Source organism: Mycteria americana, chromosome 11 (assembly GCF_035582795.1).
Source record: "Mycteria americana isolate JAX WOST 10 ecotype Jacksonville Zoo and Gardens chromosome 11, USCA_MyAme_1.0, whole genome shotgun sequence".
NCBI classification, from domain to species: domain Eukaryota; kingdom Metazoa; phylum Chordata; class Aves; order Ciconiiformes; family Ciconiidae; genus Mycteria; species Mycteria americana.
Window position 1 is genome coordinate 21,406,459 of NC_134375.1, and position 18,681 is coordinate 21,425,139.

Below are 18,681 nucleotides of genomic sequence, written 5' to 3' on the forward strand. Positions count from 1 at the left end.
CCAACTCCACTTGATGAAGAGTTGGGCTGGGGAAAAGAAAGTACCAGTGAAGTGAAGAGTGAACCGAGGTGGGTTGGGACCAGCACCGACCCTTCTTCGTGCTCGGCCGAAGTGATCGCTGAGGGGGGAAAAAAAAAAAAAAAAAAAGCCCAACAAGCCAGACTGCTGTTGATGACCCAGGGGTGTTTTTGTTCCTGCTGGGCAGTGCTGACACACAGCCAAGGCCTTTGCTGCTCCTCACCCCACCCCACCAGCGAGGAGGCTGGGGGGGCACAAGAAGCTGGGAGGGGACACGGCTGGGACAGCTGACCCCAATGACCAAGGGGATGTTCCGCACCCTGCCGTGGTGTGCTCGGCAATGACCTGGGGAGGGCGGAGGTGGGCAGGGGTGGCCGTTCCGCGGGGACTGGCTGGGCATCGGTTGGGTAGTGGCGTGGAATTGTTTTCTTTTGCATCACTTGCTTTTCTTGGTTTTGGTATTTTTTCCTCTTTGGTGTGGTTTTTTTGTTATTGTTTTCCTCCCTTTTTAATTATTAAACTGTCTGTATCCCAACCCATGAATTTTTGCACTTTTACCCTTCCAATTCTCTCCCCATCCTCCTGGGTGAGGGGTGAGCGAGCGGCTGGGTGGGCTGAGCAGCCACCCAGGGTGAAACCACGCGAGACATGGAGTCAGATAGTGAGCTGGGCCAAGCAGCTCAGTGAGCTGGGCGCATATATATATATAATGGAATTATATGGAATTCCATATATATATACACAAATATTCCATTATATATAGAGAGAGTTCCATTATATATATAATGAAATATTTTATAAGGAAAATATTTTATTTAAAAAAAAGCCCCAAACCAACAACCCCACAATAAAGAATAGGTTTAAAGGAAGAACTGAGCTAGTCAAAGACCCAAGAAAAAAAAAGCATCCAAGAGCACAGCTGATTTAAAAAGGAAAGTTTTATTTTCATATCAGTTACAAGGTGATTACAAACTCATCTAAAAAAGCAAAGATGACTTAAAAATATCCATATACATTTTATTTATCTAAAAAGCAAAACAGAAACTGCAAAATACAAACATTTACCATATACACAAAGGCTAGGGTTTTTAGGATTAAATTACACTCCAGGATTTTTTTCAAATACAAATAGTCCGTTTTGGAACACACAAAAAAATGTTTTAAAATGTTTTAAAAATATTTTAAAGATTTTTTTTTTTTAAAAAAAGCTCAGATGACTTTTTTAAGGAGGCCGTCGTCGATGTCGCCTCCTCGCTTATGTGCTACTCATCACGTTACTGTAGTCACAGTTGCTAGGAATTGAAATAATAAAAAAACCACCACTGGTTTTTAGCCAAATACATCAAACAAGATGGACCACCTCTTATAACTTGAAGTCCCTGGCAACGTTATCGGGTAACAATCACAACATTACACTGGAGAAAAACAACATCCTATTGAACAACGAGCACTTCAGAACAGGACTGGGATGCTGCAATGCTGAGAGACCGTCGCTGGCTTCCAGAACAGGAGCAGATGGCAAACTAACTCAACTTGCCCCCAGGGATATTAATTTTTTTTTTTTTTCAGCCTCTCAACATGATTTTGCCACTGTTCTCATTTTTTTTTTCCTTTATATATTGAAAACAAAAAATCAAGTCTCTTTAACATCTCAACTGCAGAAGCAGATAGATTTAGAAACAATATGTATCATGCTAACATGTACTACTCTACAGGACCGAAGCCTTCCCCCACGTATGCACGCACACAAAAGCACACATGCACAGCTCCTTAGCATACTCAAGTTTCACTTTTTTTTTCCTAAACTGTATTTTTCCCCATTATTTCTTCCGATTTTTCAAGTCGGGCCACGTTTTCCCTGTGCTGCAAATGGGAAAGCGAGCAGCACTGTCCCGCTCGGCACCGCACAGCCAAACCATGGGGAGGAAACCTCCAGAAACTCGCTCCTTTTTAAAATGTCTTTAATTTGCTTTACTCCTAAAGCTCAGGGCCGTGTAAAGCTTGTGGCAATTGAGTTCTGACACTGTTACCGATTATTTCAAATTAAGACACAGCAGCGATACAAAAAGGTGGTGTCTGCGCTGCCATTCAATAGTCCAGCAATACCAGCAGGGTCAGGCTCTTTTCCAGTTGCCAGCCCTGTCGCTAAAGTTTTCCACCTTTGATGGGGGAGTGATCAGTTTTCTTAATGTTTTCAATTTGCAAAATTTCGAGCTTGCCTTTTTTTTTCAGTCAAATGGTGTCTGAAGCTTTTTCTGCTTCTTTTAGGACACGAGTAAATGGAAATCACCGATTCACAATGACAATTGGAAAAAACACACCAAAAATTGACTGTTCCTGTTTATTTTTTTAAATAGAAACAAACAAGTTCAGATTTTATTTTTTTTTTTAATCCATGTACAGGTTTATTTGGGGCTGGCAGAAAAGAGCCGTGATCCAGTGGTGGGCGCAGCACTGGAATGGGCAGGTTTCCAGCTGGGGCTAGTGCTGGTTATGCTCAAGTTTTTCTTGATCAAGCTTTCTAGCAAACTCAAACTGACCACTGATACCAATAGAAAATTTTTGTGATCAAAGTACGGAGCTCAGGGGGCCTCATGGGTTTTTTGGGGGTTTCAAGTATCACCGAATCGACCGAATACTTTCTTAAGCTTATCTTTGATTACAAGAAATAAAAAGAGCTACTGGGGTCTGACAGTTCCTGACCTTTGCTCATGCAAATATACAAATACACAACTACACGTCAATCCTAACAACAAGGCTTTGGATGCTGATTTTTTGGAGAAAACAAGTCCAAGGCAGCTGCCTGAAGCCACACCGCACCCAACCGCCCATACCAGGAGCCACGTGGTGCTTACAAGGAGCCAGGAGAGTTTTCAAGTCCAACCTCAAGGCTTCCTTGGAGGGGCCACAGTCCAGGATTCTGTCATTACGTTCCCTCTTTCACCACCCCCAATTTAGGAGAGGCCACGTGGGCACCCTTGGCAGGCTGGCTCTTTGCAGGCAAGCGGTGCCTAAACCTTCTCAGTCCTCATCCTGAACAGCTCTGCAAGACTTACGCCCATGATTTGCAGCCGAGGAATAAAAGCAATGTCCCCACTTGTGTGTGTGCATATGAGGGTGAAAGATTTCACCTACTAGTCTACTTAAACAGAGATTTTTTTTTTTTTTTTACTGAAAGAGAGCAACTTCCATTGAATCTCCTGGAAATGATGTCAGGGTCATCTTTCTTCCAAGTGTACTTGAGCTGCTTAACTAACTTGTCCACTCCAGTCAATACACAGCTTATTAACATCTTATATACATTACGCCTCCATGAGTGATCCTGCAGTGACCACAAGACGTGGAAGCTAATAATCAGTTATTCGAAAACGTTCAAATCCTTCTCCCACGGATGGAGTTTTGCCATTGACGCAACAAGTGGGAGCTTTGAACCCAAGTGTGACAAGCACGACCTCACTGAAACTGTAAGTCTCCTTAGCAAATAAAACCAGACTGGGAGGAGACTTGCAAAAGGCCTATCGAATGGAAATGTCCATGTGTCTTCAGATCTACTCGACTTGTCTAACGCTGAGACAGAGAAGAGGAACCAGGAGTATCTGCAGTTGAGAAAGGAGGATGCACACAGGACTGAAAACAGCTGCAGAAGATGCTACCCTGAGGGTGACGTTAAAGCTCTGCTGACGGTTGTTGGGGTTTTCTTTGTGTTACAGCCGCCGCCGTAAGGCTGCACCTTTTTGTTTCGTTTTGTTTTCCTCTTTTCCTCCTCTCCCCAAGAACAGTTGGGAAAATCAGTTTTGCTGAGCTGGTTCAGCAGACCATTCCTAAGTGCCCTCCGCTCCAGGAGCGGCCCTGCTGCGGCGGGGTGGCCACCAGCGTCGGTCTAGATGGCCATCAGTTCTAGGTGGCACAGGCGGCTGCTAGGCTTTTGTATTTTCATTTACAACACAAGAACAAATCCATTGCGGACCTCCTATCTCACACTTTAAAGAGGACTTTTCTACGTGTGTGGATCTGTTTGGACCAGATGAAAAGGAAAGCTACGGATGAGAAGGAAAATGAGAACAGTAACAACCACAATAAGAAAAACCAGTTCTATTTATGAAATCATTCTGTTTAAATATCGAAATACAGACTACTGGTAAAGTCCCTTACAATCGATGCCCATTCCGTGAGATCATAACTAGTGACAGGTGAACTGAAAAAGTTTGGAAAATCGAGAAAAATATGAATCAGGTTGGAAAATCTCGTGGGGTAAATGTTCCCCTTTAAGTTTCTACTATCTCTTGATTTCAGTTCAGCTGGAAATAAATACTGCTGAAAGTCTGCCGTTTGCAAGCCCAGAAGAACCCATGAATACAAAGGTACATGAAATATGAAAAGGTGTGGGGTTTTCGTCGTGTTTCATTTTGGTTTTAAACTCAGGGATCTGGTTCTAAAGATCTCATGCCAAAACTGCACTACCTTTTCCCTGGATCCAAACCAGTTCATCTATGACTAGTCATGATATTGTAATATAGAGTTCCTCATTTACATAAACCAGGTAAAATAGGTCACAAGTGTTTAAACAAGTAAATTAGGAAAAAAAAATCAGTTGTACTTGCAGTTAGAAACAGGTAGAAAACACAGACTTTTTTAAAAATTATTTTTTAATAAATTTGGCAGAGGATCATGTTGAAACGCAATTTTATCACCAAGAAAAAGTTCAGAAACCTGATAAAAGTGTTAGGTAAAAACCCAAACTTGTATAAATGTGAGTGTGCTCATTGGAACGCAAACCCCAGACAAACCAAGAAGAATTAATTATATATATTTTGTGGAGGGGAGAGGGGAACGGTTTTCCAGAAACAGTAATTTCTTAGCTCTTCGTGAGTCCCAGCCCTCCCTTACAGTCACGCTAAAGAGCACAGCAGGGCCAGAGAAGGTGACAGAGAGAACGCTTCAACGAGGTTGTTGCATATGCGCGAGACATTTTCACTTGGTACATGGAAGCGACTGATTTGAATGGCACAGTTTATATCGAAACGGGGCTGGGTTCTAGTTCTCTAGTAGTTGTACTTTGAAAGGTGTAGCATTAGCCCTCTGGTTCTTAACGCCGAGACGCTCTCCACAATGCGGGAGATGGCTAAATACCCAGCTGACTTGCCAGGGACATCTTTCATATAGCCAAACCATTATTTTTCCCTAACTAAAGCTTGTCTCAGCTCTATAGCATGAAAGTGATGTGCAAACTCTATCTCAAACGTAGTTGTATGACAATGTATATATAGAAAAAATAAATCCAGCATCAGTGTTTCATATGCACTCACTGAAACCATTAATTTAGACCCCCCCCCCCCCAACCTGCTACTGCCTCTTCACCCAGGCAAGCGTGCCTGTTTACTGTGGACACTAATTGTAATTCAAAAATGAGGGTCCAAGCTGAAGCCCGTAAGAGAGTTATCTTTGATTACATTTCCTTGCCTTTGATGGTTAAAGGCCATTAAAAAAAAAGGCAAAAAAAGCCGTATGCATGTTTCTTTATTTTGGGCACATTTGATGACAGCCCCTGGTGCACAGAATTCCTCCAGTGACCTTCGAATGGCTCTTGCCACTGGCCCAGCAGGTGACATGGGATGTCTGCCATGTCCAGCTGTAGAAAAGTTTCATTTATAACTCTCATAATACAGCAACCAGAAAAAGAAAACAAAAGCAATTCTGCCGTGGCTGGTTTTGTTGCTGCAACTCAGCTATCTGATGTAAAAATGTGTCCAAATTCAAACTAGAAAGATTTTGAAAGTTATAGGTGCAGCCACTTTTTCCTTTTTTTAAAAAAAATTATTTTGGTCCATCTCTTCAATCACCCCTTTTCTGTTATAGGAAAACCAACAAGCTAATCAACAAGTGTTTGTGCTGCTGCGGCCGGTTAGCCCACGGGACAAGAAAAAATAAAATAAAACTACTGTGTAGGAATGTTAAGAACTGGATATGTTCCTGTTTAAATGACAAACTCTGCCCTGACAGACTAAGCTGACAGCAGAATAAGCAGATACAGGCTCTGCTTTTATCAAGCATTTCCTCTAAATACCTTTGGACAGCCTAACTGTGGTATCATAAGAAGAAAGAAACCTCTCCCTCTAATACAATGCCCACAAGAAAAGGCTGAGTTTTGCCAGAGAACCTGTTCCCAGCACAACCTGCTCAAGTTTAAAAAAAAAAAAAAAAAAAAAAAAGAAAAAAAGATTTTGTCCATGTTTTGGACAGTCTTCAGGGAGCAATTCCCCACGGAAACATCCATCCACCTGGCCCACACGAAGCGGAACCCCCGTTCCTACACGCCTTGTAGTGGTTTCTCTTCACTCCCCCGTCTAACCCGGAACGGTACGCAATTCCTTCTGCCCAAATACAAAACATTTCAGTGTTACGTGTTCCCTTGGCTTTAACTGAAAATCCTGAAAGCCTTGTTTCTTCAGCAGCTAAGATTCATAAGCCTCATAAATATGTCTGCCACCCTCCACCCCCCCTCGTAAAAAAAAAAAATAAAAATAATTAGGGTTTAACCTAATGATGGGCAAGGAGAGCGGGGGCCCTAGGTCCACTGCTGCTATTCAGTAACACGGGACAAGGGACTTAGTCCTCTTGCCTGTTCCCCCAATGAACCCCCCCCCAATAAATAAATAAAGCAAATCCTGGTTACTGAACTTGGCAAAGCATTTTTGAGATACATGGATGAAAAGCACCTGTTTGCTGAGTGATATTATTATCTTCATTACTATTATTATTAACAACGTGTCTGTTATAAATACTGGTTACACCAGGTGTAGGTGAGTGGTTTTGTTCCTCCTGGCGGGGACGACCCGGTTTGTGTTCACCTTTGGACGGTCAGAGTCCAGAAGGGATTCTTTTATTTTGCTGCCCCAAACCAAAGTCCAATAATTAACAGGCAAACAAATGAGCGAGCGTCTGACGCACCCCGAGGGCAGGTGCTGCTTCTCCCCTCTCAGCTCCTGGGCCCTCGCCCCTGCTGCGCCGGGGCCTGGCTGCCCCTCCCTGTTTGCAGAATTCAAGTTTACCCCAGTGCCACCACACTAAAATATACTTTGCTGGAAAACTCAGGAGCAGGTACTCAACCTCCCCGCTCATGCACAAATAGCAGGTGTTTCACTTAAGTGGGAAAAAAAAAAAAAAAAAAAAAAACTAAAAAAAAAAGAAAAAAAAAGAAAAAAAAAGAAAAAAAAGAAAAAAAAAGAAAAAAAAGAAAAAAAAAAAGAAAAAAAAAACGTGAACCATGTCAAATCCTGCAAACACCTTCCTAAAGTCCTCCTCTCGTCTGTGTGCCAGGGTCCCAGCGCCGCGCTTGGGCGGGATGGCTGCAAGGCTTTTCACACCCAACTTCTCTGCCTCCCTCGCAAACTCTCTGCTCCAGCTGCCCGGCTGTATCTGTATCCAGGGACTGTGCTAAACATGACTGTACCCGTTCCCTAATGCGACCCCGAAGCCTGTCGTTTACCACAATTGAACCAGAGGGTGGAAATACTACACCTTTGAAAATGCTCTTGAAACAGCGTCTTTTTCTTTGAATCATATCTCTCAACAGAGCTCCTTTTGTGTGCTCTGTAGCTTACCCTGCTCCCAACCATACCAGCACCTAAAATTGCTTTCTGAGACTTGAATGTATTGCTGGCAAGACAATCAATTCAAGTGGTAAGGTGTATAATATTTAGAGATAAAGATATATATATATTTAAAAAAACCCAATGATAGTAAATTCCTGTAATATGTCTAGTCTGATATGAAAGCTCTCCCTCTACAGAGAGACATCTGCTGTGATTACCTTACAAAATATTAAAAAAAAAACACACACAAAAAATAACTTTCTCTGTGAGAAATAAAAATAAATCCTAGTGCAAATATAAAGCTCTGTAAACCTGGTCCTATGAGAATCTATGGTTAGTAAACGGCAGTTAAAGCAGGTTTATCCTCTCACAGAGAGAGCTCACATCATGGTTTCCACAATGATATGAGTTGGCTTGATCAATCCGCCATTCGAAGTTCCATTGGGGCAGAAGGGGGTGCCACTCTCCGTTTCTTTGGACCACCGATTCACTTCCTTGGGGGCAGCCACCGCTTTTATCCTCTGAAAGAAAGAAGAAAAGCCAAGGTGAGAAGACCAAGCGGCCCCCGCGTCTCCGCGCGCCGGATGGAGGACGTGGCAACCCGAGGACGGGGATGGCGGCTGTCGGAGACGCGCGTATGTCGCGTGGCTCCGCAAGGACGTGGGGACCCGGGCTGTGGAGCACCGGGTTCAACTTTTGCTAGGCTGCAGAGCCTGACGTGACGCAGGCAAGTCAGATAGGAGAGGGCATTCACGGCGTTATCCAGCATCCTGCACGTTGGGCTTTCAGCGCTGCAGCTGCGGCTCAAATTATGTGCGTTCTCCTTCCTCATTTAGAAACAGCTCTGCCTTTCAGCCCGGCCGTTCACTGCCAAGTGGCAACTTCTCTCCTACATCTCAGTTCACAAAGGAAGGACTAAATGGCATCTGACCAGTGTTTACTCTCTTTCCTTTCCTAACATGGTCTTTGAGGAGTGTTTTGGCTACTTTTAGACTTGTCTCTCAATAGATGGTGACAATGTAGGCAGGAAAATAAACACTCATGAAAATGCTCTGGCCACAGCTGAAAAAGACCATTAACACTTGGAGGAAAACAAATGCAAGCATTTGTGCCCTGGGAAATGTTCTTTTCTTATTCTATTCTCTCTTTTTTCCTAACCCGAAGCGTCCCACTTTCTCCTCCAAGAATACGCTGGGCTGCATTTAGGACCGTCTCATTAGGCAAAAACAAAACTAATCTGAAACCTTAGAAGAGAATTGCTAAGTTCCATGCTTGCACAGTCTCTCAAAACTTTCCACTGGAAGAAAAACAAACCAGGGGAACCTGCGCTGAACTGCAAAGGGCAAGAGATTGTCTGCAAATCCAAACCTGAGAGAACCTGCAGTGTCAAGTCTGAATCCGACCCAAAGTTTTCCAAAGATCAGGGCAATCTGGATCCAGTATTTTGATTTGATTCATTAGGAATAAAAAAAATTTTAAGAAAGCTAAAAAGTGAAGCCCACTGGCAGGAGGGTTTGACTTTTATTCAGTCCCCCAGAGTGAAGGCCATGCCCGAGAGCCACACAATCCACAGGTGGATCCGAATTTCCCTGAAATTCAGTGAGCCCTTAGACAGCCGGGCTTGACCCAAGTCTCCCTCTCGCTCTCTCTTGTTTGCTCAGTGATTTGTAGGATGGTGCTTCCTCGTCCCCGTGGGCTGCAGAAGAGAGATCTGGCACCGGGAAGCACCCCAGTCCTTGAGCCCTCGTCTGCGCGTGGTGGCAACGATTTGCCAAGCTAGAAACCGCAGAAGTGGGATGCAAGTAAAATCACCTGGTGTTTGTCTGAGGACAGAAGGCTTTGTGTTTGTTCTGTTTCTACTGTTTGCCCCAAGGACAGCTGATCTTTACCACTCTTATTTGCATTCACTGCAGGAGAGGCACCCAGTTTTGCCCCACCTGGACAAGGTGGCAGTTTTCCAAGCATTGTGCTTATTTTGTACAAAACACAGCAAGCTAAAGCTCCCTTTCTCCTTTAGACAGACAACCGGTTGCTCTTACCTCAATGAGCGACCCATCCGACTGTATGATGCGGATGACCACCACCATAGGGATGCAGATCATGGAGGAAAGGGCAAGAACCCAGCCCAGGCCAATTGCCCAGTCTGGGTATGTGTAGACCTTGTTGTAGGTCAGTGGTTTGTACTTGGCCAAAGAAAAGATAAAGCACCCCTGTGGATCAGAAAGAAAAACAAAGTGAGGCTCAAAAAACGCTGAAAGCAGTACGGCTCTGGTGCTACCATGGGTCCCAGGGAAGACAGGCAGTGAAAGGCAGCTGATGGATACCGTATGTATTTTAAACCAATAGGGGAATTATTCTTCCATTTAAATTACTGAAAGAGCATCCGTATCTGCTTATAGGTAAACTGTGGCTTGACAATAGGGCGTTAAGCAATGGTGCTGAAGAGCTGCAGTACGTTGCCTGTTCTTCTTCAGGGCTCAAATACTTGCTGTACCTTGCAAGGAGCTTACTGGGGTGGTCTTCCCAGCTAATGGAATACTTCAGGCTGAGTACCTGCCTCAGACTGCTCAAGCCTTTTTGTTAAAATGGCCTAGTAGTCCTATCACTTAACGTAGGGACCGTTCTTTGGAGAGTGAGTTTTGTGTGTCATGAATGTAATATTTTGCCAATCCTAAGAAAAAAACCGCTCGAATGTAGACAACTGCAATTTGCGCAGGCACAGCAGAGAGCTGTCACGTTAACAGCTAACAGCTGAGAAGATGATGTCTTTGAGGGGTATGTTCGAGCCTCCAGCAGCTCTTTGCAAATTGGTCTCTGAACGTAACAGCCTTCACTCGAAGAGAAGCCGTAAGAGGCGGCTCAGAGCTGCTACGTGGAAGACTTGAAAGAGCCCGGGTCAGTACTCACCACGCAAAGAACTGGTGTGATCACAATCCAGCTCCATTTCATCCAGGGACCAGGTCTGTATCCAATCATATCCTCAATGGCATCATAAATATTATCAGCGCCTGTAACGGCCGGATAATGAGCGCATTATCAGAATTGAGCACGTGCCAGCCACGTAAGGACTGTAGGATTACAGCTGCTTTCCTAGCCCCCCAAGGGGTATTTAAAGGGAAGATGAGGGTGTCAGCTGTATTGTTCAAATGCTTCCCACGGCTGTGAAGTTCAAGATGATTTTCTCCTTGGGAAGCTCAAAGGCTGGGGCACTCTCTCGCCCTACGCACCCCGCATTATTCAGATGCAGCAGGGCAATGCTAATCCCTCCTGCCCACTCCTCTCCCAGCCTCTCTCCGACCTTGCCGGGGGGATCCCCGTGGGAAGGACACACCAGCAAACGGTACACCCCGCTTCTACAGAAATCTGACTGATGCCAAATGAAGGCTTTGTGTGTTTTGCTTTCCTAAGGAGATGGAGTACACGAAGAATCAGGGAAATGACCAGTCCTAAGCAGCAAACATCTGATCAGTCCTCAGCTACCGTCTCAGGCAGCTACCCAGGCTACTGTCAGACCTTGGTACTCAGCATCGCCTAAAAAATACAGGACAGAATACACTTTTCTGTCAGCTTTCTTTTTGTATTTCCTATTAGGCTGGCTTGCCCCTTGCAGACATTGCGGCTTTGAAAGGAAATCCTCCGAGAGACAAACAGAAATTTTCACGGCTGGCCAAGCTTTCAACTCTCATCTCTAAACTTAACACATGTAAATGCTTAATTGTGTCTTTATTAATTAGCAATGCAAAAATACTCATTTTTGTGTGGAAAAACACTGGAGGTTGGCTTCATCCCAGATGCAAATTTGTCTCCAAGAGGTCAGCGCAAATTTATATTAATGGCATGTGTCTGCTGCTGGGAAGAAGATTCTGGGGTGGCTGATGATTAAAAGTTTGGCTAGCAACATTGTCACTGACTTGTCAAAAGGTATCAGATGAAAGGCTTCTCACTTACCATAAACCCAGGCTACAGCAATACATTCAAAGAATGCAACCCACAAAAGGCATACACCACTAGCTGCATAGTAGTCAAAGAGTTGAAAAACATACATGCCACCCTGTAAAAGAGAGACACAAGGGATTAGGATCCAACAGGAAAAAACCTGAATATTTCATGCTCAGCTCCCAGCAACATCTACCGACATATCTTAATGATCGCTGTCTAACAAGAAGAAATACCAGGCGAGTAGGTAAGGTAAATATTTGGCATTACCTTCCCCAGGGAATATGCATGTTTACTACATGCATCCAAACAAGATGACGATTAAACAAAATCAAGCCACTTACTATAATCTACTGAGACACTTAAATCTTTCCTTCTTAAAATTATTCCAGGATGGGCATTTATAGAAACACGTGACGTAAAGAAATAACAGGTCGCCTCCTAACATTAATGCCTCCAACATACTAAAAATGGAAATCAGTTCATCAGCAGGGTCTTCATTTATGAATTGAGTGGGAGGACTTCTTTAACGAGGATAGTTAGTTTTTTTTTCTTTCTAACTCTCTTTATTTATACTATGCTGTTAAGACTCTGCTCTCACTACACTGAACTGTATATACCTGCACTATTACTGGAAAACCTGTGTTTGTTAGGCACCTCTGTTGCAGGTGCTATTTTAATTCCCACAGTCATGCTCTTCCAGTTGTCTTTAAAATCTGGCTTGGATTTTATTTTGGAGATAAATATCACAACAGTGCAACCACTGGAACATATTCCCGTCTTGTTTATACTAGAATAAATCCAGGGCTATTTAATTGATTCAAATCTGTGTAACTAAGATAAAAATCTCTTTCCCTGCATGCACTGGATGGATCCTTAATCCGCCCTGCTGAAGGCTCCCAATGCGTTTCATCGTTTGGAGCCAGATGTTAATATTCACACTCATGTTGATTAGTACCCGAGATCAGATTGAATTTCGTGAAATTTCATTTCTCTGTTCCTCTGACTGAAAAGGGGGGAATATATAGCTCCCTTTCAAAATGCTTTCAGATCTAGGGATGAAAGATGCTCTGTAGATCTAAAGAGCACCGCTCCTCTGAGCGGCTAATTCCGGGCGGTCTCATTCATAGCTAAAACTGGTCTAAAAACTGCCTAAAAAGAAGGCCATTTCCAGTACCGGTGCTACTCACCTCAGTCACCATAGTTAGTCCCAGAAGATAGCTAAGGAAACACACTATAGCGATGAAGATTTCCCGTCGGTAACCCTTCCTTAGGAAGGATGGGTGCAGATCAACTAATGACGTGATCTGTCCTTCAACTTCAACAAACTACAGGGGAAAAACAACAACAAAGAAACGGGACTTGAAAATTACCCGCCATGCGTTTTATCCGGGCTCAGACTTGAACGAAGGTCCCACAGCAACACCCTGACTGTACTCTGTGGCAAAACGCTGCTCTGAATAAATAAACAAATCGGAAGCCATTCCTCCGTAACCCAGCGGCTGAAGCGTGGGGGTAGTCTGCAGGTTGGAACAAGCTTTCAGAATTGCCGTTCATTTCCTAGCAGCCTTACGAACTACCAAAGGGGCTCTGTAAACGCAAGCCGCAAGGATAAAGGACCTTAATTTGATAACAGGAAGGCACTTATGTAGCTTTTATGTTGTAGCTGTTCCAGATGAATACAAGATGCGCGCTAGAAAAGCGGCAGCGAGAAAACACTCAGAAAAGCCTAAGCTAGGAGAGTACCTCCCAGCCTTTTTTTGATGTGCCAGAAAACCTCACAGGTACTAGTTACGTTAGTTCCACAGTTGGATATAATTCTACTCTTGGGTCTGCTAGTGAAAATCCGGCCAAGGGAAAGCAGACTTTGATGTGAAATAGCAGCGCTTCGTGACCGAACTTGTCTTTTCGGAACCTGTGAGCCGAGTACCTCTGACGGAGGCTCTGGGCTACGTCTGCAGCAGTAATGGAGCTGTTGACCCAGTCCCTATACAAATATTTGGTAAACTATTTGCATGTGTACACCAAAAATGAAGCTCCGAATAGATGAGCTAAAACTCTTACTTTATCTAGCTTCATGATAACTGTATTTATATTGCCTGTATCGCCATTGGAAAACTGCATGCAAGATGTGTAACTTGAGTTAACCAAATAACCCAAACTGGATTTGAATAAAAGTTTAAAGTTAATTGAAAACCAGATGCATTTCACCCATGGAGAAAAGCGATTACTGAACTGCGCCCAAACAAATCCGAAGAAGGGAGCATTTAGCTGGTCTGTACTTTCAGCCTGGCAAGGTACCAAAGCACCGAGTTCACTGAAGACGTGAGGCTACCATGGAGAACCAAGGCTGCCTCTGTAGAAATGATCTTCGCTCTAAGTGGGTACACCAAGTTATAACTACTGAGTTACCACGGGGAGTCTATGAAATAGCATTATTTCAAGAAAAGCTACCTTTTCCTACCCAGTATCTATATTGCTCTTACAGTGCCCAGAAGTGCCCTGCAGGAACTCTACCCTCTTCGACCATCACCTGAAGCTCCATTTTGGAAATACAGACCGTCCTGCAAACACTCCACCAGATTTTGTTGCCTCCTGTCTTGTTACCTTGACTTCAGTAAAACTGGTTTTCTTTTTAAATGCAACCCTTTCCTTTGGGCTGATTTGATCTTAAACTGCTCTGGCATTCCAGAAACCTGCTTGACTGCACTCCAAAAAAACAGAGGGGTGGAGGAGAGAAATTAAGCGCTCCAATTAGTTTTAATCATTCTACGCAGTGAGGAGCTTTTTAAAATTACTAGACAGCTTCCAATTTGCATAAGCACGGGGTTGGTGAACCACGGCATTGGGCACTTCTACAGTTACTTTGGAACGACTGAAAGTTGCTCACTAGAGTTCAAAGATTAAGCCGTAAAGAGCAATTTAGGGCAAATGGAATATCAAAAACGTAAGAGATTAAGTACACAACAACTGGGTAAAAATCCATTTACAGATCTCTCCTCATACGAGAGAGCATTTAGGCTAAGTGAACATTTCATCCTTACCAATTGGGTTTTTATAATCTTAGTGACTTTCCATTTGAGTGCAGAAAACTGCCTGTTGCCCTGAAAACTTCGGCAATTTTAAATGCGTGGTTACTGCATAACTGGTGACCCGTGTTTCCTTGTAAGTGGACTATCTAGAAATGATTTATAGGTTCTTTGGCAGTATTTAGTCCAACATTCCTATAAGCAACCACTGGGAAAAATAACCGAACTTCTTGGACTGAACTTGTTGATTTTTTCATGCTTGCTAATTAGTAGCAGTGTGTGCTATAAAATTAGTACAGCTGGAACCCGAGAGGCTTTCTGGCCTGTTTGGAGGTACTGAATGTGCACTGGTGACGTGAAAGTCAGCAGAATCCCAAGCTGCTCAGCAGCTCCGAGCCTAAGGCCACCGAAAAAGGCTGGGGCTTTGTCCTCTGTTTATGAAGCCACCCTGGATACACCGTACAAAACATTTTGTGCTTTTTGTGCCTCGCGATGGCTTCGCTTTTCTTTTTTGGCACTTGGCAACTATCAAAGCCTGTGTTTCTAGTTATTAATTCTTACAAAGCGTTTTAATGATGGTGTATACACCCTGCAGGTGATCGCAATGGCACAAAGGACTCTGTGGAACAGACTTGCTGTAGTCTTTTGTTTTAAAATGATTAAGCTCTTCTTCGAAGTAGGAAAATACTGCACCGCGACCAAAGTGGTGGTCTTTTGTGGCCAGACCGGGACCGATGTTTAGGTTGGGGAGTAGTGCCCTAGTCTTGCCATGAACTCCTGCTGACAGACTTACTGAGCAACATCATGCTGGCTACCAACCAAGAGATTCATCAAACGCAGCCCTTGCACTAAAAAGCAACCCAGAGGAATTCCTCTTAAGCAGCATTAGAGGTATTCTCTTCTTCACTCATGCCTGTAAAACCAGCTTTTCTCAGTCAGCAGTGTCGAGACAAGAAGCCACAGATCTCTTACCCATCGTACTAACCTGGCTATCCAGTCCAAGCAACAGAAGCATAATAAAAAAAAGGATTGCCCAAAAGGTGGGCAGCGGCATCATGGACACAGCTTTTGGGTAGGCAATGAAGGCCAGGCCTGGACCTAGAGAAAGAGAAAATAGGAAAGGGGGAAGGGAAGGGAAGAGAAATAGTAAGTACCAGCTCTTTGGTAAAGGTAGCCACACTCAAATGCAGGAATGCCTGGTTCCGTTCAGATAAATCCAAACGCGGCTGGAAATACCAGAAGTGAAACAGTTTGGCTCTTTTATCTGAAATCGAAGCACGCATGACTACAGCAGAAACCACAGGCAAACCCCCAAGGCCATTGCTAACAGATCACCGGTTTTAACATCTGTCTCAAACATGCCAATAATGGAGGTGGTCCTACAGCTGCCCTGCTCGGACACAGGACAGTATTGGGGCCGGGGGGAGAAGGGGTGACCCAGGGGAATGGCAGAATCCCACTGCTAGCCCACATGGTCACGATGAAGATGATGATGATGAAACTCTTTTGCATGCAGGGAAGGGACTCTGCCCCGAACATTCCTCAGGATCTTTGCTAACGCAACCACTGCCTCCCTCTGTATGCACCCTCCAAACCCATCGCGGCTTTTCTAGAGCGGGGTTTGCGCTCCAGGAGCCTGCTCCTTCGCTTCTGCAAACCCTCACTGCTGCGCTGAAGTGATCAGGCTACTCCTAGTTATATCAGTTGTGGTCCCTGAAAAAAATGCTTCCTGCTGTTAGGAATTGCTGGTGTGTAAAATCGCTCTGTGTAAAATCGCTTCCCCGTGCTGTCACATCATCTGCCCCTATCCGGCCAGCCTAGGCAGACCTGCCACGGTGACGCTGAATATGACCAACATCAGCCCCGAGTGCAGGACGGATCGCAACGGTCTGGGAGCACCAGCGGGGCTGGGACTAAGCGCCCGGCTTCCCTGCTCTGGAAACCACAGCCTCGTTTGCCAGGGCCGGTCACTAGACTGGCCCAGACGACATCTCACTCATACCCACACACCGAGCATACGTGCAGTGCTCTCGCACGCTGATCCTCTCACCTGGGGCCAGGCGCTAGCAGCTATCGCTTACGAGAGCCTTTGCTGAGAGAGAAAGAGCCCTCTCCAAGTGGGAGACAGGAACACTGGCCAGCCGGCATCTACTGCGGGCTATCGAAGTGGCCGTAGAAATTTTGTGAAGCCGAGAAAAAAAATTCCGAGGGCAGATTTAAATTCAGATTAAACCTGGCAATGCCTGGCTCATCTGCTTGTTTGATTTAAGGAGCCTCAAAAAACAGCACTTTCCAGGATTTTGAAGTGGATTCAAGTAATTTTCAATAGGAAAGGGAATTTTTTTAAACTGCTGCAGCGCAGGGACAGGAATCTTATCTCTGATCTGTACAGGAAAAATCTCTAACACTGCTCTTCCTACCTCCCACTTTTCCTTTCCAACAAGAAAGATGGAAAAAGAAGCAAGAGAAAGACGTAAAAAAAATTACTTTTTTTCAAACTAAAGAAAACTTTAAGTCACTGAAAATATTTGAACAGAAATAAATACAAATTAGCCAACAATTGAGCAACTAATTTTATTTAAAATGAAACACAACTAAGATTTTATATGACAGAAGATACCAAAAAATTGGTGAATGCCTCGAATTTGGGGGGGCTTTGCTTTTTTCCCCCTAATCCAGCAGATATGGTAGATTGTCCCTGAGGGAGAACTGCTACCACATGGCATTTGCAGCTGATCTGTGCAATTGATGAGACAGATGTAAAACTGCTCTCCTCAAAACTCGCTGCAATTCTGTATGCTTTGGCCAGTGAAACTGTCCTTGCGCCGCGCTACAGTCTAATATCAAGTGCCCTAAGCCCTCTGCTAGCTTTGATTTTCCTTTGAAACTAAGTGTTGAAATATAAAGAGAAAAGTCCACGTGAAAGAAAACGTTCCTGGCATCCCCTCGACTGAACATAAATAAGCTAAAATCATATTTAATTTGAAACTCTGTTGCTCTGAAGGGTGTTTTGCAAAAGTGAAGCACTTGTGACTGCTCTTAAGAGCTAATCAGGACTGCCGCAATCCCAGCCCACTCGCTGGCCCTTCGCCGGCAAAGCGCTGCGGCACGGCTTGAGATGCGCCCGGGAGCAGAGCACTGCGGAGGCAGAGACCGGGCAGGCATTAGGAAGGCCAGGCTTGCTTAATCTGAGTTTGTTTGCAATTAGATTTAAAAAAAAAAAAGGCAGATCTTGTGCTGTTTTAACACTGCTACAAATTGCACAAGCGGTAATATATTTCTTCCAGCCGGAGATGTAGCACAGATTGATTAGACAGGACTCACTATGGCTTTGTTGAGCCTCCACTGCTTTCCTCTCTCCCTTTAAAAGTATTTCTGAAAAAAACCCAAGTGCTATTTATTAAAAGTCTCCTTTCACTGGGACGTCCAAGGGGTCTAATGTAACTGTCGTGTAAGTCTAAGCCAGGGAAGGCCGGCAGCAGCGACCAGTGCTTTAAGCGGGAGCCACCCCGCGCTGGCGAGGGTGTCCCAGGAACATTGCACCAAGGCTGAATTTGGCACAGGTAAAAAATGTGGCCATGAGATTCTGCTGTCAGCAAATTTGTTGATGTTGCCCTGGCTGGCAGGAAGGCAAACAAGGAAACAAATGGTGTCACGCAGAGGGCGGGAGGGATTTAACTCGCTGGGCAGAGATGGGGGGAGCAGGAGGTCTTGGCCCCGTGGGCAATGTCCTCTCCCCGCTGCTACGGCCAAGCGGCAGTGCCTCCGCTCACCTACTTCCTGACCCAGGGGAGTGGTTCTGACCTTGCAAAGGTAAGAAAGCAAAAAAGGCAAGGCCGAAAAAAGAGGCTCAAGCGCCTCTGAACGTCTCTGTGCCGAGAAGCCAGCAGCAGGGCAGCAGCGGAGGCGAGAGCCTCCCCCACGGCCCCGCGCGGGTCCTGGGACGCTCATCCCCGGGGCACCGAGTGGTCTCCAGTGGCTCTGCACTTGATCTCTGCTGAGAAAGGCAGCGAGGAAACCCATGGGAAGCGGTTGGGTGAATTTTGGATAATTTTGGTAACGTTTACTGTCATGTAAAAATGCCCCTTAGGATTCAGCCGAAGACC

General features: G+C 44.7%; 1 protein-coding gene across 8 annotated transcripts in view; it reads right to left on the bottom strand.

Annotated features, from left to right (window-relative positions):
- Window positions 1–938: 938 nt before the first annotated feature.
- SLC6A6 (solute carrier family 6 member 6) overlaps window positions 939–18,681 on the bottom strand; it is a 119,766-nt gene continuing 102,023 nt past the window's right edge. For 7 of the 8 annotated variants that reach the window (XM_075514114.1, XM_075514112.1, XM_075514117.1 and 4 more), the window contains 6 exons: window positions 15,561–15,673; window positions 12,737–12,874; window positions 11,559–11,661; window positions 10,518–10,618; window positions 9,650–9,820; window positions 939–8,131 (listed from right to left, as the gene is read on the bottom strand). In XM_075514114.1, the coding sequence (XP_075370229.1) occupies window positions 7,991–8,131; window positions 9,650–9,820; window positions 10,518–10,618; window positions 11,559–11,661; window positions 12,737–12,874; window positions 15,561–15,673 (767 nt within the window). In that variant the 3' untranslated portion in view covers window positions 939–7,990. Of the gene's footprint in view, window positions 8,132–8,551; window positions 8,555–9,649; window positions 9,821–10,517; window positions 10,619–11,558; window positions 11,662–12,736; window positions 12,875–15,560; window positions 15,674–18,681 lie in introns of all 8 variants that reach the window. The other variant, XM_075514118.1, reaches the window with a different exon arrangement.